The sequence below is a fragment of the Etheostoma spectabile genome, chromosome 15 (genome assembly GCF_008692095.1).
Source record: "Etheostoma spectabile isolate EspeVRDwgs_2016 chromosome 15, UIUC_Espe_1.0, whole genome shotgun sequence".
In the NCBI taxonomy this organism is placed as follows: domain Eukaryota; kingdom Metazoa; phylum Chordata; class Actinopteri; order Perciformes; family Percidae; genus Etheostoma; species Etheostoma spectabile.
The window spans coordinates 20,362,713-20,385,429 of record NC_045747.1 but is presented as its reverse complement, the minus strand read 5'-3'; the positions used below and the strand labels follow the sequence as shown (position 1 = coordinate 20,385,429).

The window sequence follows — 22,717 nt, the reverse complement described above, 5'->3', positions numbered from 1 at the left end:
AGAAGTGTTTCATTCCCTCATCTACAGTTAAAAATAACCTTATGTTATATGAATAAATAAATACCAAACTAAAAACCATCCAGAAGTGTATGCAACCTGTCTTGGAGTTTTTAGTTGCGGCCCTCCTCTGCCTGTTATTATTGAATTTTTGGAGAAAAAAAAAAGTAAAACTTTTGATATCCAAAAACTTTCTCCCAATTTCTTTTATCAGATAACAAAACGTTATGTTTCCTCCCATATCTTGGTTAACTTCCTTTTCTGGCATTATATTGAACTTCAACTGTAACCATAGCCTTTCTTTAAAGGAGGAAAAAAAAAAGATATTAGAACTGGAAGTCCCCTCATGCGAAACCTGCAGCCCGACATATTGGAAAATGGCAAGAAAACACATATGTGATGTGATAACAGATTCCACTTGTAATATTTTGGTCACATGATACTTCATTGTCAGTTTTCCTGCAAAATGCCACCCTAATGTGCATAGAGTTAAAAGAAAATAGCCAACCCTGCTGGTGGTAGTGTGCAGCCAGTTTCTAAAAATGAATCCATGCCTGAGAGAATCAGTGGTATCATTCGCTTATCTACAGTAAAAAACAAAAAAAAACTTTATATGGAAATTTAAAATACCAAACTGAAAGTTTTTTCATCACGACAATCGATTTGTAGCTCATCTAAATGATAGACGAGATGCATGTTGGTTCAGTAAGTCCTCTTTGTGGTGGAATTTCTAGAAACACCATGTTATGGTGTGATAATACTAAAAAAAAGGCTTAGACAACATCAGGTCATTCATAGGTCCCAGCTCAAGGGCCCGTCTCTAATACCAAACCTGTTCATGTACAATTATGTTTGTCTCTCTAAGGTTCCAGGAGTGGAAACAGCTGTAAGATAAAGGGATGTTTATCAGGATGGTGGGCCTGCCAACCCTCAGCATACTTCCCAGAGAGAGAGAGAGAGAGAGAGAGAGAGAGAGAGAGAGAGAGAGAGAGAGGCTTTTAAAGTGCCCATATTATGGATTTATTTTTTTTTTTAAATCACTTTTTCTGGGATTTGGAGTGTTATTTTGTGTCTCTAGTGCGTCCACACGCATACAAACTTGGAAACTATCCATGCTGTTTTGAGTGAGATACAGGTTTCTGAATGCCCGCACGGCTTTTTACGTCACTTAGCAAGACAAGGTGGCTAACCGTAACATGCTTGCACTAGCATGCTAGCTCGTTCTCAATGCTACAACACACACTAGTTCACCATAATCTCCAAAAGAACTACTTCCTGTCCCTGTCCTGCAGGTATTCTACAAGTGTCCCTCGTCTAGAAGAAGTCTCCCAGCTAATCCTGCCTTGGACTGACCAAAGCTGGAGAAACAGTTATCTAGCTGATGGGATCTTACCGAGCTACTGAGCATGTGCAACTCCCAACAAAGATAGTATAGAAGTGAGATATCTCACTCTGTAGCTAAAACAGAGACCTAAACACACAGGGTGAAAACAGGATCTGGAGCAATGTGCAGTACAACGAAAATATAGTGTTTTTTGAAAATGAAACCATGTAAACCTATTCTGGTACAACCTCAACACACAATTATCAACCTAAAAATGAGCATAATATAGGCGCTTTAACACATATGCGCTTGCAATGTATTTGTATACCTTGAAAGGTTCAGCTTAAGTAACGCCTCCAGCATGAGTTTAAATACACCTTCAGGAAGACTGGAACTTCAGAGAACTGGGATGCAATGCACAACAACACGTCGTTGTACTGCCTGTTTAACAATCTCCTCAATTACATGCTCCCGTGTAATTCATCAAAATCTCTAGAATCTTCTTCACATATGTGAAATGAGTTGTGATGCTCCTGAGCTTTTCCATACCACTCTTAAAGCCTCCTGGTCCTCTCACCTGTCCAGCTGGTGCTGCTGAGCAGCAGCGCCGGTCGCTCCGTCCTCAACGTCACAGTGTCCCCAGCGAGGTCACAAACTGAGAAAACTGTCCTCTCCACCTCCTCCGACCTGACACACACACACACACACACACACACACACACACACACACACACACACACACACACACACACACACACACACAACACACACACACACACACACACACACACACACACACACACACACACACACACACACACAACACACACCACAACACACACACAACACACACACACACACACACACACACACACACACACACACCACACACGCACGCACAAACGCACACACACACACGCACACACACGCACACACACGCACACACACGCACACACACGCACACACGCACGCACGGCAGTGACACCAGCTTTACAAACATGTCTTATACTGTATGTTCCTTTCTTTGGACTGAAGTTTGAAATAAACCTCTGTGACTCTGAACAAAGCGACTGTCGGTTATAACACACATAAATCCAGCAGAGCTGAAGATGCACAAAGAGAGAAATGGTCTACATATGTGTATTTAATGTTTCCTGGACAAAATGCCTCGGTGGCACTCCTACAAACAGACGTAAAATATTCCAGTGGTGTTTCTCACTCTTTGCTCTGGAACTGAGGATACGCGTTGGCCAGTCTCATGAAGAGCTCGTGCTGCAGCTTCAGTGGAGTCTCTCTGAAGATGGAGGCAGGTCTGTCGTACAGAGTCGTTGCCCTGCAAACAGTCAAAACGGTCGCTTTTCACTTCCCTTCGTACAATTAAAATAATTGGGCTGAAAGGTATAGCAGGGTTTTATCTTCCAGCTCATGCTTAAATCCAACCGCCGTGAACTTAACTCTGGATATTCATTGTCCCCAGATGGGACAACCTTTTAGCTCTAGTACTGGTGAGACTCAAAGCTAAATTGTCCATATGGGGGATGGTTACTAAGTCTGACTTAACTTTTCATCAAGGACATTTTGCGTTATCAAAGTTTTTCTAATTGGTTTTGCACTTAAGGAAGGACCAAGAATCCTCAGTAAATGTCCCTGGGTTGTTTCTTTTAAATGGTGCTCTAAGCGATGTTGGGTGACGTTACTTCTTGTTGACGTTGGAAGTATTTTCAAACAAAACAAGACTAGCTTTTTACAGTATGTTCTGGGGACAAGCAGCTAGCAGATAGTGAGGAGATGTTTGCTGTATGTGACAACAAATGTTGTAGCCTAAAACACGTGTGACATCGCTTAGAACACCTTTAAATCATCCCTTTCACACTGTTCAGTAAGGTTGTAAGATCATAAAAGCATCTGCAGGCTGCTAGTGAGCCTTCAGAACTTTATTTTGTAATATGTATAACATAAGTGCAAAACAAATCATACTTGATGCCCCAGTTTTTCTGCAAGTCGATCTTCATTGCATTGGTAACACACAGGTTGTGAGTGGCCAGAGGGCCGAAGAAGTGTTCGTACCTGGAACAAGAAGAAAGAGAAAAATCACTGTTAGCGGATTTTGTGATGTTTTGGCCCATATTAATAGGTTAGACACCAATAAGATTATTTTTCAGGCATTTTAGGTCTTTATTTGTATAGGACAGCTAAAGACATGTAAGGAGGAATGACATGCAGCAAAGGGCCGCTGGGTGGAGTCAAATCTGCAGCCGCTGCATCTCTCTCTCTCTCTCTCTCTCTCTCTCTCTCTCTATATATATATATATATTGGCAACTGCTCTACCAGGTGAGCTACCCAAGTGACCACAGACACCCAGAAATTATTTAACATTTCAAATTCAAGAGTATGTTTTCTTGTAGACTGAGCACCACAAGGACCACGGCACCACACATCTATAATTTATCTCTAGAAAAATCAATTGTGATCTCAAGATAACAGCCCAGAAACCACAGACTGGCATCTGTAAACCCTAGTCCCTAGTAATTATTATTAATCTATCGAAAAACTAAACAGTGAAGTGTCAACATCCGCCTCCCAGTACTCACCACTTTGCCAGTCGGACCAGCGGGTGTGTCTGGCCGTGGCTCAGGGCCATGATGGTGTAGCCGTAGTTGTGCCAGTCGATGACGAACCTGCTGCCGCGCAGGACGCACACGAGCCAAACCACTGCAATGCCGGGCAGGCCCGGGGGATTCTGGGATACACAACACGGTCATTAACATCAGGGGCAGAGTTATAGTCACTTCATAAAAGTATAACGTTAGACGTTACTTATTAGTTGTAGAATATATAAATAATCGGAGGTGGATTTGTAGTAAATAGGACAAAATGTAAAATAGGAATTTAATCACAATACTCGTATATGACCCCTAACTTCTCAGTTTAGATGATTCATTTCTTTATTAATAAAAAGGCAAAAAAGTGGCTGTTGGTTTATTTTTTCAAATGCAGTCCATCCATCCAGTCTGCAAACTGAACATATACCTGCATCAGTATATGAGACTGGGTTTCCATCTTCAGCAGCACATGCAGGAGCTGCAGACACTGAAGGATCACCTTCGTCACATACGTGAGGATTTTAGGTCCCACTGAAGAAAAAGAAGCAACAAAGCCCTTTGTGAAAACAACTTAATCCCTTTTCTGTGATTTTTCGTCATTAAATCCCCAACACAGACAGAGTAATACCATGTTTCCAGTTACCTCGAACACCTTTCACTTCTATTATGGGCACTATCCTTATTTTCTCCTCTCTCAGCACATCTTGATGAGGCTTGGTATCTAAAATGAGAAAAGAAGACATGTTTTTTACAGCTCAACTGATGCAGGGTTGTTGTGGACTTTTGCATTAATGATGTCTTTTATTATTTTATGCGCTGCTCAGCTCGAGGAGTCAGACATTTAAAGTATTGACGATGCAGCTAGTGCCTGACTGTTCGGCAAGTGTCCCACCGTAGAGACGTTTGACATTCTTGTACTATTTCCATTTTATGCTACTTTATACTACTTCACTACCTTGTTGTGACACTGTAAACAATGACGCCTATTGATTGAAAGCATTAAGTGAAGTTTGTTAGGGAATTTATGTTTGTATAAATGACAGTATGAACCTTCAGTCTTACCTAAAAACCCGACAAAGGTAACATTATATCCGTGCTTGCTGAGGGACAGAGCGTGATACTGCATCCGAGGGCTGCGACCGATATCCCCCAACACAAGCACACACACCCGCCGGTCTGTACCGGCGTTCCGCCACCACAAACTCCACAGCCACAGCGACACTAGTACGGTAACAACGGTCACAGACACAACCGAGCACGTTACCCCTGAACCTGCGGTATAATACGCAATTAAAAGCGCCGCAACGAGCGCTAACACAGCCAGAGAAGCCGTGCAGGTGCAGCGCGTCGCCATGTTTGTTGTGACTTGTGATGACGTGGCTCAGTGGAGGAGGACGATGTCCGATTTAAAGGGACCGCAGACTTTATGATGCGTTCAAGAACAAATGTGCTCATCACCTGACGGTCTATGGTTCATCACACAACAAACTCTTAAATGAATTGATAGATTGTATTCCCTTTTGTAAAGACTGTGTTGTGTATATTGTATTTTGGTTGTATTTTTAGGTCAAGCACTGAACTGAATTATTTCCTGAATTTATCCTAAATGCGTTTTTGTCTTACAAACTGTTTTGTTTGTTTATTGATCACAGCAGCAATGATAAGGACTAATTCTACCTGGTAAATCAAATGTCGTATTGATAAATGTATTTCAGAGTAAACCTTTTTCCTTGCTCTGGTTAACGAAATAAATAAACTAAATCTCTATTATGTTTAATTACATTGTGAACAGAAAAGCTGTCAAAATATAGTATTTGTTATATGTCTAGTGTTTTATTGTTGTTGTTTTTCAAATTTACTTATACTCTTTACTTAAAACCAGACATAGAAGTGTATGCAACCTGTCTTGGACGTATAGTTGCAGCCCTTCTCTAACTTTCATTAATTGAAAAAATATATCCATCCATCCATCCATTTTTCATTTCCTGCTACATTATGCTTTTACCCCACTACATTACATTTATCTGACATTCGTTACTAGCTACTTTTGACTACTTTTTAATGTTGACATTGCAAAATATAAATCAACTAACAAATTATGTTTTATTATGAATTAAGTAAGATAATACGATGCAGTAAATAAAGCAGTCCTTTAACTGCAGTTAATATTCTGCTGCAACATTCATGTCATGAACACCTAAATGCATCAGTAATTATATCCAATTTGAATTATTATTAAATGGGTCATTCTGCATACTGCGGTCAGTCAGGCTACCTTGTTATGCCAACAGGCCTACTTGTCCTTGTAGTTGTAAGTATAATATATGGGTACCTCGTGCACCTTTTAAAGGTTATGGTTGGGTTATTTTGAGTTTGAATTATGGAACTAAAAGTATAGAAATAAGTCTCTCAGAAATAAAAAAGGAAGTACTTTTAAGTTTGGCATGTCGTAATGACAGCCTTTCTGACGTCACCCCCCTCCCCGTTGGAGGAGAGACGTTTGTCTCGGTTTCGGTCCCGGAGAATCCACACTGGCACTCTCCGAGTGAGAAGATGCGGGCAACGGGACTCCGGGTGGCCGCCGTGCTGGCTCTATTTGCCGCAGTGTTGCGGTCGCAGGCGGAGGTGATCGATGACGTCCTGGGCAGCCTCTCCAGGGGAGCATCCTTCCTGGAGAGGCAACATGAGCACATCAACCTGGACGGGGTGGTCGGGTTCCTCATGCTGCAGGGTACGTAAACACATCCTGCGCTGCTGTGCTAGGAAACACAGCGTCCTCTCGGTGTCCTTTCAGCCGCAGGAAACATCTGGAAAACATCTGCACGATCTTTTTGTTTGGTCATCACGAGGGGCTTCAGATACTGTGGGTCACTATTTGGATAATATTCGCTAAGGCACACTACTACTAGGGATGAAGTCAGGTAATTTGGGACCCTCTTTTGGTAGATTACAAAGAAAACCACCAACAATTCGACCTCAAGTGTTTCTTTTAAAAATTGTTATGGATCACTGCTATATATTTTCATAAAGAAAATGTGTTGCCAAGTAAAATAGAAACTTTGGACCTATACACACATCAAGAAGCCCTACCTCACTCTGATGACATGTCCAAGTAATAATGGAAAGTCATTGGCGGTTCAAAAGGACACCAAGCAATTTAGCTTAATTGAACAATTACATTTCATGTGGTTGTTTTTCAAATACATTTATCAATTCAGTCATTAATTCATTAAATCCTTCACTTCACCTAACTAAATGTGTGAGATGCACAGATGTTTGTAAACGTGTAACAATCCTGGCTCATTCTGGAATAGTGTGGCTGACATGACCCACTGCACACAGACAGACACACTATATCTGGCTGTGTATGACTGCAAAATCAAACTTGTTAGTGATTCTCCTTTGCCCTCCTTTGTTTTTATTCCTTATCCATTTTTGCTTTTCTTTGGTTTAAATATTTGTCATCATATTTTTGTAACTGCAAAGAGTCTAGTATAGACTTTGTTGTCCCCATGGGGGACATTCTTTGTCACAAACTGGGGGGTTATGGACAAAGCACGCTTACAGAGAAAGTAAAATACAAATATAAGAATGACACGCAGGGGAATAACACAGACAGGTAACACAGATAAAGTGGCAGTGGGTTATCTCGGTCATTTGTTTAGTGCTGCTTTGGCTGCGGCCACCAGGCTTTGAATGGGGAAATGGTTGTAGAGTACAGTCATGCTAGCGGCCTTGTGAGGCTGTAATAAGTCTGGTCTCACGCTTCAATCCCATTACAATGATCCTGTCAACAATTTGAATCGATTCGATATCCCGATGCATCACGATGCGTCACCTCCTTAATATTATCATATATTGCTACACATGGTTTTCATCAACAAGTTCAAGCAGTCATATATATATATGAACTATGGGCGCGTGATATATCGACTCAATATCGTTATTGCGTTGCGCAATATTATATCGAAAGTGTCACGATAAGTATGCAATGTTTTTGTGGAACGCTGCGTCCCGTCCGTTGGCTGTGTGGCATTTAGAGCCCGCTTTAAACGCTGTAACGATCCTGTTTCATTGGCCAGTTACCGTACCACTTGCACATGTTAGTGCACGTCCGCGCACGGGTCCACCACGTGACAAACTGTATGGAGTGAGCCACATGTGCGCATATTACGATAAAGTGACAATGTAAGTGACGAAATAGATCGAGACAACAAAACGGAACGAATCAGAGATGAGAAAGAAAAGTTGTATCTTGTTCTCTTTATTTATTTATTTTATACTACAACCAGTCAAACGTGTCCTGTTCTGTAGACATGGTCCTTATTTATTCATCTTATACAACCAGTACAACATGTCCTGTTACGTAGACATGGTCCTTATGTAGTTATTCAGTTTGTTCCAGTCCAGTATGACAGTCAGCTGAAATGAAATGTTGAAATGTTGTAAGAAAACTTGTTTTATTTGTTATGGATCTATTTTTGATGCATTTTCCCGTCACTCTTGTAATTCTACATATGATTAAAAATATCAAAATTAACATCGATATCGCAATATTCAATCATCGATAATATCACATTTTGTTAATATCGTGCAACCCAAATATGAACTCCCCTTTTAACAGTCTCTCCACTTAAAAACACACTTCCTGAATGTAGTGAAGCCTGAACACAGCAGACAACAGGCACAAGGCAAAAAATCAACAAGTAACATCATTTGGCGTTAATCGATTATGGTCTGTCGCTGCATCGATGCAGAATCGTCCAGGTCTGCACCGCGATGCATCGATGGTACATTTCAACACCCCTAGTACTGAGGCACAGCAATGCTTTGAGCTAAATGCTAACGTGCTGATGTTTAGCAGGTGTAATGTTCATGTTCACAATCTTAGTTTAGCTGCAAAGAAATCAGAGTGTGTGCAGTGTGTGTTCACACAGACACTCGGACACACAGGACATGTCAATGTAATCATTGTCAAAAGGAATTGTTACGTTTTGATAAATTGTCTACAATTTACATATAATCTCGCACAAATGAATGAACATTTATTGGGGAAAGAATGGGTTTTGTCTTAAACTTGGGGCGGCTGTGGCTCAGTGGTAGAGCAGTTGCCTGCTAATTGGAAAGTTGGTGGTTTGATCCCTGGCCCTGCAGTCCCATGTTGAAGTGTCCTTGGGCAAGACACTGAACCCCAAGTTGCCCCTGGTGCTGCACATTGGAGTGTGAATGTGTGTGACTGTTTATCTGATGAGCAGGTGGCACCTTGTACGGTAGCCTCGACCATAGTGTGTGAATGGTGAATGTATCCTGTATGATGTAAAAGCGCTGTGAGTAGTCGTTAAGACTAGAAAAGCGCTATATAAATACAGTACATTTTCATTTAGAGCCACTGATCCTTAGTGTGTTATTTTGTGTTTCAGCTGAGCTGAAGGAGGCAGTTCGGACATGGCCGCACAGCGACCCAGTCAGCTGGGCTCAGAGAAGCTCGGCCGTCGCCCTGGTCAAACGTCTCGATCAAAGCCTCGACAAGGCCGTCGCCGCCCTGCAGCAGAACGACCCCAAATACTACAAAGGTGAGAAGGATTTCATTTCCTAGAAGTCCTGTAAAGCAATAAAACCTACTCAATTGTTAAGCATGAAATGGAAAACAAAGTATTTGACAATATGCCAACAAAGACTTCCAGCTCAGAAAGCCTCTAATATTAATGGAATAAAGGGTTAATAAATGTGAAATGCAATTGAAATCACAATTAGTCACCTTTTGAGGTACTTGTACATTACTTGAGTATTTCCATTTCATGCTACTTTTAGGATGAAGTGGTCCTTTATGTGTTAAGAAGATTCTCCTATCCCTAAAGCTAAATAAAGTCTTTGAAAAGCCTTCTTGGATCAGCTGACATCGTCACAAAGCTGAAAACATGGCTGTTTTTCTGACACCATGAAAAGTTGACTTTCTAGAAAAATGTGGTTCTCACAGGAGACGGACGCTACAAACACATGATGATCTTATAGAATATGACGCATTACTGTGTGTAAATTAAACTACCCAACAGTAAACAAAAGAGTTTCAACTAGCACAACCGTAAACCTCTACAGCAGTAAAATGCAACACACACGTTAATGCAGCAGTAATATGAATCCAGAAAAAACAGAAGATATAATAGAATAGTATATATATAATTAAAAGGGGCGACTGTGGCTCAGTGGTACAGCGGTTGCCTGCCAATCGGAAAGTTGGTGGTTCGATCCCTGGACCTGCAGTCATTGTCGAAGTGTCCTTGGGCAAGACACTGAACCCCGAGTTGCCCCTGGTGCTGCGCATTGGAGTGTGAATGTGTGTGAGTGTTTATCTGATGAGCAGGTGGCACCTTGTACGGCAGCCCCGGCCACAGTGTATGAATGCGCTTTGAGTAGTCGTTAAGACTAGAAAAGTGCTTTATAAATACAGCACATTTACATTTAATAGGAAAACACTGACAGGGAACATGGCAGTATGCATACTTTTACTTTAGACACTTTAAGTGTATTTTGCTGGTATTAGTCGGTAATACATAATTAAGTAAGGACAGTATTTTAACTGTGTGGTATTAATATTTTTATTGGAGTAAAGGATCTAAATACTTCTTCCACCACTGACTGTACCTGTATGAAAACGGAGCCTTGGGAAGACTGATGACTGATTTCTTGCGTCCTTCCTCTCCCGTGTGTTTGCAGAGTTTGAGCCTGTGCTGTCGTGGAGTTTCTGGTTGATTCCTCAGGAGTGGAGCTCCACCGATCCTAGCCTGGTGTATTCCTCTACCATGACCACCGAGTGTTACGACGAGCAGCTCAGCGACAAATGTCTGACCCTGCTGCTGGGAACTTGGTACCGACACACACCGACACAGAGAACAACACACACTTTGCATGATGTTATTTCCCACCAGAAATCTCAGAGGCGGGATTTGACTTTAGCTTACGACCCACACGTCTCTCTTTCACTAGTCTTGCATTATCAGACCATCCTCCACAGCGCTGCTAAGGAGGGTCTGGCTAGACCACACAACATTACAGGATGGGAGAAAAACGATTATTTTGGGGCATTTTAGGATTTTATTTGACAGGACAGCTGAAAGGAGAGAGAGAGGGGGAATGGCATGCAGCAAAGGGCCGAGGTCGGAGTCAAACCTGGGCCCGCTGCGTCGAGGACTAAACCTCAACTTTATGTGTGCCCATTCTACCAACTGAGCATTCTGGACGCCAACTGGCATTTCTTTAAACCAATCGCAATCATCTTGGGTAGTACGAATAACTGGAAAAAGCCACTGTGCCGTTGCAAAATCACCTTGGGAAGGAACTTGTTTTGGTGGAACATGTGTATGTTTAAAAGTTGTTTTAGTCGTGCGACAGAGAACTCAGATTGGACAGATAGTCTAGCTAGCTGTCTGGATTTACCCTGCAGAGATCTGAGGAGCAGGTAACCATAGTCCTCAGATTGGACAGATAGTCTAGCTAGCTGTCTGGATTTACCCTGCAGAGATCTGAGGAGCAGGTAACCATAGTCCTCAGAAATCCTCCCGAGTTTAAAATGCCAACACAAAGGAAGCTCAAAGCAATGGATATCCGGCCGAAAAGAGTGAAATCCGGCGTAATTTCTGTCGGCAAATCCCGGAAGGGAACTGATGTGTGTCTGTCTACGCAGGAAGATCAGCGGGACGTCCTGCATCGTCACCAAACCCTGCCGGGACACCATGACTCGCTTCGGCTGTCCACACTACTCTCTGTCCCACCAGCTGCTCTACTTCATGATCGGAAAAATGGTGAGATGGTTATTTTCTTTCATCTCTTAGGAACTCCAAGTATGAGGTATGGAGTTGAAAGGCATGAAGGAATATTCTGATATTTTAGGAAAAGAATCGCTTAATCGTGTTCTTGCAGAGAAATCTCATGATTGTGCATTACGGGGCTAGAGCCAGGAGGTTATTAGTTTGGCATAAAGACTGGGAGCAGAGAGGAGAAACAGCTTCAAAGCTCACTAATTAATGGAAACCTTTTTGGTTGACAATTAAAGTTATGTTTACATTGTGTGTATCCTTGAGGCCTAAAGACACATCGCATACTTCTTCCTAAAACATTCCCAGAGACAATATTTAAAAGAATTTAAGACGTGCGTTGCTGCATTTCTTCTTGCACAACCTCCATCCTCATGGCCATGAGAACAGGGCTGCATGTTCCGCCCCTTAAACAAGGTACCTTTCACACAATTCATCTGGACTGTTTAATGTTGGAATTTCATAACTAACATCGCGTTTGTTCGTTGGATCTCTGAGGAAGGAGGCTCTGGGTCCAATTGAGAATTAAGAAAATGCAAGAGAATGACAAAGATGATAAGACAAGACAATAAAACACAAAACAACAACATAATAACACTGCAGCTGACAGCGGACTGGATTCATGCTCCCCCCATGATGGAATCACGTGAAACCAGTGCTGAATATTCCTAAATCACACACATATATCCCCTGCACCGGGGGGCTGTTCCTTTTCACCTGGTGCATTCAAATCCATTCTCATTGGGCCGTTGTTGGCCTGGCAACATGCGGCGCATCTTTGCTGTCCAATGAGGAAGACCCGCCTTCAAACTCTGCCCCTTTGAGGGTCGCGTTTCATTACAGAGCAAAAGGATCTGTCGTGTAAATGTGAAACTTATAGTTTAATCAACATTGTATTGTCTTTGCCAGGGGACAGGAGACAGTAGGCCACCTTTTGTTGCGCAGCAGGAAACCCCTTTCCATATGTTAAATGTCAGACTTGACCTGTGGTTCTTTACATTCAGAGGAAAAGAGGGGGGAAATGGGGGACAGAGATATGCATCATTTTCTAACCTAGCTCCATCATACATACATTTTTTTTTTATAACTTTTTATAACTCAACATTAATCAGTATACAAAAGCTGCTGGTAGATGTATTTTTGATGAGCCATGAGTGTTTCCCCCCTGCTTTCATTCTTTATGCTAAGCTAAGCTAATTGGCTTCAGATTCTAGCTACATAGTCGACGCACAGATACAAGAGCGGTGTCAGTCTGATCACCTAACTCTGGGCAAGACGGTAAGCCAGAAAGCAAAGAAAAACATCAGACAATTTCTTTAACCAAGTTGAATACAAGGGCCTTACCCTAGTCAGGCTGGGGGACCGGTCAGGAGGTCGGAGAGCGGGAATAGTCAGTCATTTTTGAAAGCGTTGGCTGACATCATCATGTCATGACATCATTACAGACTCGGCTGCTAGAAACCAAAACAAAGTGAACAGCATCTTGAAAAAAAAGATACATCTTTTAGTGTGTAGTTACCCTAAAAAACACCTGCAAACTCACTGTATGCTCAGCAGATGCAAAGATAAAAAGAGTATTGTAATGTAAATATTAGCATAAATGAGCAGAATCATTGCATTATTTAGAACCTCGACGCTGACTGCTTTGTGTTTCCGTCTCAGAGAGGCTGCACCAACCTGCTGAAAGGCGACACTCGAGCGTCCCGAGCCAACATAACTGAACGCAGCTACCAGAAGATCTTCTGCTCCAACATGATGAAGACCAACCAAGACATCATCAGAGACGGTCTGACCGAGCAGACGGTGGACATCTTCATTGAAAACAGTGAGTGTCTGTATTCTGTGCAGTAAAACCTTTAATCAAAGACTTTCGCGAATCAAGCTGATTCCATCGGCCTCAATGTGTCTTTTCCTGAGCTACTGTTCTCTAGTAAGTGCAGACGGAAGTGAAACTGCCCTATGAACAAGTGTAGATCTCTTTAAATTATAGTGTTTCGACTGACTTGAGTTCCTCTGCTCTCCATCAACAGTCCTGGTTTGTGGATTGGCTGGTTTCTCTGACTTCTACAAAGTTGATTGGCTGCAGCACATCCTCAGGCTGCAGGATGAGGAAGTGGGCTGCTTTGGGAGAGACAGTGAGTATTTCAACAGCAGTTAAATGCAACTGAATCTGAATCATTATTATGTCATTATTTTCAGGTAGCATGTTTGTCCAATTGATTATTTAAGTCAAATATCTTGTGTCGTCTCAAATTATCAACCCGGTTTTGTGGACACTGATGAGTCAAACATTTACACCACTCCATTTTTTCTGTATTGTGGGCTAATTCCCCACAAGAGCTGAGCTATTTGTGACTTATTTGTGACATCCTACAGACTCTCTACTCTCAGACTGTCTGTTCTTGGTTCCCAGTCTTTTCTGTATGTTTACATCACAATTGATTGATAAATGAGCTCCAAAACAGAACAAAATCCGGTTCCATTTTCTTTTTTATCCCAGGTGAGCCAAAGAACTTAGGATTTTAACAGGTGGTGTAAATAGGAACTTTTTCTTTACTTAGCAGGTGTCTGTTAACAGCCTAAACCGAACTAAGATTATTACTTTATCACTTATTATCATCTGTGCTGTTGGTATTCTCAGAGAGAATCATCTCTCAGATCATCGGAGACGAGCTGCTGGAACAGCTGCAGCTGCACAGGAGAGTGAAGAGGAGGGAGAAAATACTTCCAGGTCAGTTTGGGACCTGACATATCTGATATAATATAAGTCTGACATCCCACAGAAAGCTCTCTCCACTGAAAATCAAACTTATCAATCTTAAATTTAGCGATTTGTACACTGGTGTGTGATGTTAACCACCTTGTTGAAAAATGTAATTGTGCCGAGAGAAAACAGAGCTTCAAAAAAAGTTGGAGTCCAAAACCATTTCCTCTGATTCTGGCACCATTGCTCACTTTTTCCCCGGAATTTTATTTAAATTTCACCTGTATCTGTATATTTAAAATTGGTATACCACACGGTGTGGATATTTTGAAGCAGGGTTTCAGTAGAAAGAAATTAGTCCCTACGTGAAACTGCTCAAAACCGGGTCTGAGTAACCGGGTCATAATATACAATGGGGTTCAAAAGTTTGGGCACCCCAGGTAAAACTTTGTATTAATGTGCATAAAGGAGCAAAGAAAAGATGGAAAAATCTCCAAAAGGCATCAAATGACAGATTAGACGTTCGTATATGTCACAAAAAGTTAGATTTTATTTCCATCATTTACACTTTCAAATACAAATTTTTACCCGGGGTGCCCAAACGTTCGAACCCCACTGTATATATTTTAAGATTATTTTTGGGGCATTTTTAGGCCTTTATTACCCCAGGACAGATGAAGACATGAAAGGTGAGAGAGAGGGGGAATGACAAGCAGCAGAGGGCTGCAGGCTAGAGTCGAACCCGCGGCTGCTCCGTTGAGGAGTAAACCCCCACACATGTGCGCCCGCTCCACCAACTGAGCCAACCCGGCCCGACTCACAGTGTATTTTTTGGGGCATTTTGAGTATCACAAGCTGATTATCCAGTTCCTATTATATTTGGGAATTACAGTGAAGTATAAGGGAATCGTCTCTTTGATCGATCTCTAGAACACTGTTTAACTCACACCAACATAATCTAAATTATTAAATAGCACTACAGGTAAGAGGAAAAATATGTATTTTTGATTTTGGGGTGAACCTTTCCCTTTGCTGTCCTCATTCCTTCTGGTTTCTGTGCAGATGGCTGCTCCAGTCACATGACGGCGGTGGCTGTCGGTGCTCTTGGAGGATATCTGAACTACTACCTGACTGAACAGGACATAACCAAGAGGCCGCTTTCCTGAACGCACCCACCACCCACCCCACCCTCCTGACAGGTGTGTTCACATGAGCAAAACGTAATGTTGTAGAGTTTTACGACTGGACTTCTGACACAATATGTTACTTTATGAACATGAGTTGTAAGATGATGAAAATGCTTAATTAAACGCTGGGATGTGGCCGTTTGACACACAATGAAAACAAATTCTTCTACATTTATATTTTATAAATATAATGAGGACAATGCTGTAATCCTTATGTGGTGTATCTGACCTACACTTATTGATCTAATCAATCCCCAAAAGATGTCTTTTGAAAGTAGTGATGTTCCGATCCAGCAGATTATTACAAATAACTTGAGTAGTTAAAAAAGGCTAAATCTGTTCTCCATGCAGTTCATGTTGCTGTTCATGTGGAGCTGGACATGGTGATGCTGCTGTTGCCTTGAAACACAGACAGGCAGTGTCAGGATGTTATTTGATCTCTGATGCAAGCCAGTTTAAGAGTGTATCTTTTCTAAATGAAATCAGAAAGTAATACAAAACAAATCAGTGAGTCTGATTCATCTTTTTGCCACGCAGCTTTTTAACTAGTTTCGCAAGGGATTGATAGTGATAGCGGTAATCGTGATGTTATCTCCTGGTTGGTAGTGTTTATCCTATTTGGTGTAAAAAAACATTATAAGTTATTTGATATTTTGGGCTGCTCGACGATCAGTCAGAGAGAAAAAGTTTGCAGAGACCCCAATTTAGGTAAAAATACACCTGTTGATTTTTCAAGGAAGTATTACAAGATGTGATGTTAGAACATGGTTCTTATTCTCATAATTGTGCATAAATTGGGCCTGTTTGTCCTCCAATTCAGACATCTGGGGTTTCAGGTGATGTTCGATGATCTGGTGAGTAGTTTGTTTGAAGCATACTGACCTTTAGTGGTAGTTCTTACTGGGTGGTTCCTGCAGGAATTGCCTGTAAATATGCTTAAAAACAGAAATCAGTTAATGATATTGGCCATTAAAAGGACAACAAGACATAATTACTGTAGCTTTTAAGAAAAACATCCTAATAAGCAGTTTTTCTTCCAAAAATAACATCTTTATTTTATTTTAAATTATGTCTATCTACTGAATATAAAGCCACAAAGGAGGGCCAGAAGGCAGCTGTACCACCAGCACTGACCAAAGAGGATGTATGCATGAACTATGAATGTCTGTAGATGAACTTACATACAACATGTTATCATGTATTTCTTGTTAGCAGAATAAACAAAATCCGTTGTATTTACACATATTATCCTCTATACAGTATATATTAGTAGTACTGATAATAAATGTATATTATCTCTGCTTACATTACTGGCTGTAAGAGTCATAAAGTGAGAATGAACACAAACTGATGATGTAAGATCTGTTGGAGCCATCTTTCTGCCAAGACTCCCCAAGCTCAACTCAACTTCAAAATAAAAGCTTCCCCTGTGCGTGTGTTGACGAGAGACAGGGAAGACAGAGTTAGTCCAAAAGCTGCCTGAAGGACGTCAGGAACTGCAAACGGATTTGATTCCCAGAAATATAGACCTTGCAACAGCAGCCTTATTATGTGTGCTGATTGTCTCTTGATTCCAGTTCCATTGTCTTTTATATCAAAGACATTGACAAAATGCCATGGCTGGCTGCAGTCAGTGATCTGGTAGAAACCTCACACGTAAAGGTGACACCTGATGAAGGATGTCACTTGTTCCAGCCAATGACCTCATAAAACAGCGCCTTGAGCAGTCGAGCCTCGTAGGTGACGGTGTTCTTGCCGATGTGAATGTGGTGCTCTTCCAGAGGCTGCTCGATGATGGCCGGGACCTCCTTACCGTACGCTACAGGTGAGACAAACTGATGTCAACTCAAACTGAACAACATATAAAAGGGCCGCTAGCGTCTCCTAGAGGCTGAAATGCTCAATACACCACACATTATAAAAGCGTTCCAGAGGGATTTTGCTATTCTTACAGGTAAACTTCTGACCTAAAGGTGGCAGAAGAGGAAAGGTCCCAGGGACATAAAAATCTAAAGGGTTCATACTCTGAAGAACATGAATTGTGTGAGGCTAATTTAGACTTTCTAATTTAGTGTGTATTACATAAATTGAAACTGTGACTAGAGGGTGACGCAAGAGTAAAGGTTGGGGGGATTCAGGATTAATCCTCTGGAGACCATAAATAAAAATCGGGCCAAAATACCTTGTATGGACACAATATTGATAATTAGGGAATTTCGGCAACTTTTGCTAGGCCTGTTAAGCTTTCCATTCCAACGCTGCATATATGCAGTAATACACAATGATAATGAGGGCAGATTTACCATCGAAATTGTGAGGATTTTTTGAAACATAATGTCCTTGATTTCAAACAAAAACAGAAGCAGTTTCTCAATGTTGCTAGCAGATTTGATCAGCTCTAGTTACCTAGCTAATCGTAAGTTAGCTCTTGAGTTTAATAAAAAATTTGGCTGACTTTTTAATGTCTTCAGTTGACTTTGTTTATAACAAACATCTTGTAAAAAGGCTTTAAATATGTAAGCGATGGCTGCATGATACACTGCTAAAATATGATAACTAAAGCAAAAAGTACAGTGGTGTGAAAAAGTGTTTGCCCCCTTCCTCATTTCCTGTTGCCTTTCAATGTTTGTCACACTTAAGTGTTTCGGAACATCAAACCAATTTAAACAATAGTCAAACAACACAAGTAACACACAAGCAATTTGTAAATGAAGGTGTTTATATTAAAGGTGAAAAAAATCCAAACCATCATGGCCCTGTGTGAAAAAGTGATTGCCCCCCTTTTAAAACATACATATAGTGGTTGTCCACACCTGAGTTCAATTTCTCTAGCCACACCCAGGCCTGATTATTGCCACACCTGTTCACAATCAAGGCATCACTTAAATAGGAGCTGCTTGACACAGTAAGGTCCACCAGAGATCCTTAAAGCTACACATCATGCCGAGACCCAAAGAAATTCAGGAACATATGAGAAAGAAGTAATTGAGATCTATCAGTCTGGAAAGGGTTATAAAGCCATTTCCAAAGCTTTGGAATCCAGCGAACCACAGTGAGAGCCATTATCCACAAATGGCGAAGACATGGAACAGTGGTGAACCTTCCCAGGAGTGGCCGGCCGCCCAAAATTACCCCAGAGCGCAGCGACGACTCATCCAAAGGTCACAAAAGACCCCACAACAACGTCCAAGAACTGCAGGCCTCACTTGCCTCAGTTAAGGTCACGTTCATGCCTCCACCATCAGAAAAAGACTGGGCAAAAATGGCCTGCATGGCAGAGTTCCAAGGAGAAAACCACTGCTGAGCAAAAGAACATCAAAGCTCGTCTCAATTTCTCCACAACACATCTTGATGATCCCAAGACTTTGGGACAACATTCTGTGGACCAATGAGACAAAATTGGACTCTTTGGAAGTGTGTGTCCAATTATATCTGGCGTAGAGAACACTGCATTTCATAAAAGAACATTATACCAACAGTAAATATGGTGGTGGTAGTGTGATGGTCTGGGGCTGTTTTGCTGCTTCAGGACCTGGAAGACTTGCCGTGATAAAAGGAACTAGAATTCTGCGTGTCTACCAAGAGATCCTGAAGGAGAATGTCCCACCATCTGTTTGTGTACTCAAGCTGAAACGAACTTGGGTTCTGCAGCAGGACAATGATCCTAAACACACCAGCATCCACCACCGAATGGCTGAAGAAAACAAAATGAAGACTTTGGAGTGGCCTAGCCAAAGTCCTGACCTGAATCTATTGAGATTTTGTGGTATGACCTTAAAAAGGCCGTTCATGCTCGAAACCCCTCTAATGTAACTGAATTAGGACAATTCTGCAAAGATGATGGGCCAAAATTCCTCCAGGACGCTGTAAAAGCCTCATTGCACGTTATCGCAAACGCTTGGTTGCAGTTGTTGCTGCTAAGGGTGGCCCAAGCAGTTATTAGTTTAGGGGCATCACTTTTTCACACAGGGCCATGATGTTTGGATTTTTTTTCACCTTTAAATATAACACCTTCATTTACAATTGCATTTTGTGTTTACTTGTTTGTCCTTGACTATTGTTTAAATTAGTTTGATGTTCCGAAACACTTAAGTGTGACAAACATGCAAAGGAACAGGAAATGAGGAAGGGGGCAAACACTTTTTCACACCACTGTAATTCTCACCATGTAGAAAACATGGAAATAAAGAAACTGAATTGTTCTTGTACTGCAGTGTAGAACTAGTCAGTCCTAGTATGATAAGGAAAATGTAAGATCAGGCTGTTATTTCATGCTAACTTATCCCTGCTCCTGAACCTATATCTAGGTTACTACTGTAGGGAGTTAGCAAGTTAGTTAGGGACTGTTTTATGCAAGGGGCTACCAGATAGCTTTGGGGTCTTCAGTCAAAAAAGACTTGACTCTCCCTTCGCCAGTAATACATTTTTCTATGACCCTCCAAAATGATTGGGAAATAAGGCATGACCCTCGGCAACATTTTGTTAACGCCATCTGTTCTGGTTTGTGCTTGGCAAAAAAGGCCAGGTAACCATTGCTTTTATAGATCCATGACGTACATGATTTAACCTCTGCTTTCTCATCTTACATATCATGCTCCACTGTTATGGCGGCCATTTCAGTAGATTTACTCACTATCATTGTTATGGAAACACAATAACCATGGAAACTAAATGCACACGGCCTGCATTACTTCAAATACTCCTCTAGTTTTTTTGGGGTTGGTAGTAGCTCAGTCCGTAGGGAGTTGGGCTGGGAACCGGAGGGTTGCTGGTTCAGGCACTGAACCCCTAACTGTCAATCTTTCCATGGGCAGCCCTCCCTGTCTCATGCCCTACTGGCTGGTGGTGTCCGCCAGCTTTGAGTTTTCAAAATAACAGCTCAGGTCTCATCCGCTATGTTTTCGTACATTAGTGGTTTTTGAACTAAACAGTATTGAAATCATGCTAATGAATACAATTATTTTTTCAGCAGATGTCTTAGTTATAACACAATGGAACTAACAAAGCAGTTTTGTGTTTATATGTGTGGGCGAGATTTATTCAGTTTGGGAAATCACACGGTCTCTGGCTGAGTAAACCGGGAGGGACTTATCTGCTAGCAATGGTGGCCGAGACTAAGACTGCTACATGGAGCTACATAGAAAAATATGCCCCAAACAAGCCACTTTGAAATATTTTCATGAATACAAAAGTTTGAAAACAATCATTTAAAAACTGATAAGTGAGGTCTGTTACATTGGAATCAATATATATCTCTCAAAGACAAAAAAGGATCCTGCAGAAAAGAAGCCTGCTGTTACACTGATGGTATAGATAACGCGGGTACTGTAGTGATCCAGCATTGTGCAGATGTGTGTGTGTGTGTGTGTCAATGCTACTCACCCTCGCAGTGCTCCAGGAACTGGATACACTCCTGTACTACAGCGTCCCTCAGCATGACCATGTGTTTGGACATGTTCTCCAGCAGAGAAAGGAAACAGCGCTTGGCGTAGAACCATGTGTCTGTTCCCAACTACACACACACACAGACAGATACACACACACACACACACACACAAACATAAATGTAAAAAAAAATCCTGCCTGCGTCTTTGTTTTAGTTTTTCATTTATGGTTTGACTGTACAGGATAATAAGTGGTGACTTCTTCCTTCGGTTTTAAAGGAATTAAATTAATTCAAATTTTAAAGTTTAGACATGATTGTCAGATTGTGAGAAGCTGGCGTGACTGTGTGGCTTGCGAGGCTTCACATTCCTGAACTCCTCTCTGCTTTCACTGTGAATATGAAAGCGGGGGCAACACTCAGGATGACGGCTTGTGTTCTCAGCTGGAGCTTAGTGGACTCAGCTGCAGCCAGAGTCTGCTGTTGTGACTGGATGAGATCAAAAGGTCCCAAAAAGAGCAGCAGCTCGGCCTCAGAGAAGAGTCCTGCAGGGCTCAGATGGTTATTTTTGGTTCAAAACTTGATGCTTGTCTTACCAAATTTGATATTTTAATTCTAAACACTTTTGTGTTTATAACCTCCTGTCCATCACACAGCCTCTGCAACAGTGACATTACTGCCTGCTGTTTTTAGAATATAAAAGCCAAACTTTCTTCCCTAAGAATATGTGTTGAATGTAATCTGTTATTTGAATATTGTCACAAACTTTCTGAAAAAAAGCCCAGAGAACAATTAAATGGCTGACCTTTTTATTGTAAGGCTCCAGACTCTTGATGACACGAGAGATGCCAAAGTCATAGTTTCCCTTGGCGCAGTACAATGTCCTGAAAGAAAAACACAACTTCAGACACTAACAGTGATACTTTCAGAAAGCTTATTGTAACCCAAATGGATTTAATTTGCATTATTAAGTGTGTAGATTCATTCAGGACCTTAGGAAAAAGATACAGTACACAGTATGTAACTAAAAACTCTAAACTCAAGTTTTACAGTACCAACTAGCTCTTCCAGAGCTTTTGACCGTATCCATCCTTCTTCCTTTCAGAAGTTTCAGACTACAAACTAGGTCAGTTGATGACAACAAGGGAAAGAAAGCTGAAAAAGGCAGTGTGTTATGGTCAATAGCTTAAAGAAAAACTAGTAAACTAACCTGAAGTTTCAATTTTTTTTAAATCACAGATTCGGACTAGTGTCAAAATTTAAAGATGCCTTTGTTTGTTTTGTTTTTAAAATCCCTTCCACTAAGTCTCCTTGTATCTGTCCAAGCTTAGTGTCCTTGCACTTTAAGTTAAAGCATCTGAAATATGTCAGCATCGGTACCGTGGGCACCAAACATGTTCAATATTTGATACAAGCCAAAACTAGAAGGGCACTGCAGAGCTCTGCCAAAGCATGCCCTATTTTACAATGTTAATGCAGTGGGAATTTTCCCTGTCCGTAACACCTTTTCCGATAATTCCGACACCCCTGAATGCAGCACAAATGCCCAAATTGATATGTTAAAGGTCCCATGACAGGGTGCTCTTTGGATACTTTTTTTGCCCCTCATAAGGGGCAAGATTCCAGATCGACCCATCTAAGCTTTCATTTTCTTAAAGGCAGAGCAGGATTCCCAGGGCTCGGTTTACACCTATCTCCATTTCTAGC

General features: G+C 41.4%; 3 protein-coding genes across 5 annotated transcripts in view; 1 reads left to right on the top strand and 2 right to left on the bottom strand.

Moving 5' to 3' along the window:
* Positions 1-5,323, bottom strand: part of alg1 (ALG1 chitobiosyldiphosphodolichol beta-mannosyltransferase) — a 29,559-nt gene extending 24,236 nt beyond the window's left edge. Inside the window, exons 1-7 of one of the 2 annotated variants that reach the window (XM_032537523.1) lie at positions 4,988-5,323; positions 4,554-4,646; positions 4,353-4,456; positions 3,914-4,062; positions 3,299-3,388; positions 2,541-2,654; positions 1,899-2,008 (exon numbers count right to left, since the gene is read on the bottom strand). In XM_032537523.1, the coding sequence (XP_032393414.1) occupies positions 1,899-2,008; positions 2,541-2,654; positions 3,299-3,388; positions 3,914-4,062; positions 4,353-4,456; positions 4,554-4,646; positions 4,988-5,279 (952 nt within the window). In that variant the 5' untranslated portion in view covers positions 5,280-5,323. The remainder of the gene's footprint in view (positions 1-1,898; positions 2,009-2,540; positions 2,655-3,298; positions 3,389-3,913; positions 4,063-4,352; positions 4,457-4,553; positions 4,647-4,987) is intronic. The other variant, XM_032537524.1, reaches the window with a different exon arrangement.
* A 1,066-nt stretch (positions 5,324-6,389) lies between these two features.
* Positions 6,390-16,866, top strand: c15h16orf89 (chromosome 15 C16orf89 homolog). The gene is made up of 8 exons (XM_032537514.1): positions 6,390-6,656; positions 9,346-9,498; positions 10,640-10,790; positions 11,607-11,724; positions 13,399-13,561; positions 13,767-13,871; positions 14,378-14,467; positions 15,503-16,866. Exons 1-8 carry the CDS (start codon positions 6,479-6,481, stop codon positions 15,604-15,606), a joined length of 1,062 nt encoding a protein of 353 aa, XP_032393405.1. The 5' UTR covers positions 6,390-6,478; the 3' UTR covers positions 15,607-16,866.
* ift70 (intraflagellar transport 70) overlaps positions 16,101-22,717 on the bottom strand; it is a 19,051-nt gene continuing 12,434 nt past the window's right edge. For both annotated transcript variants that reach the window (XM_032537508.1, XM_032537509.1), the window contains 3 exons: positions 21,816-21,894; positions 21,010-21,139; positions 16,101-17,446 (listed from right to left, as the gene is read on the bottom strand). In XM_032537508.1, coding sequence (XP_032393399.1) covers positions 17,310-17,446; positions 21,010-21,139; positions 21,816-21,894 — 346 coding nt within the window. In that variant the 3' untranslated portion in view covers positions 16,101-17,309. The remainder of the gene's footprint in view (positions 17,447-21,009; positions 21,140-21,815; positions 21,895-22,717) is intronic.

Coding starts and splice junctions, on each gene's coding strand:
- c15h16orf89 (XM_032537514.1), top strand. CDS start 6,479: ATGCGGGCAACGGGACTCCGGGTGGCCGCCGTGCTGGCTCTATTTGCC. Junction 9,499..10,639: donor CGACCCCAAATACTACAAAG/GTGAGAAGGATT, acceptor GTGTGTTTGCAG/AGTTTGAGCCTGTGCTGTCG. Junction 13,562..13,766: donor GGACATCTTCATTGAAAACA/GTGAGTGTCTGT, acceptor CTCCATCAACAG/TCCTGGTTTGTGGATTGGCT.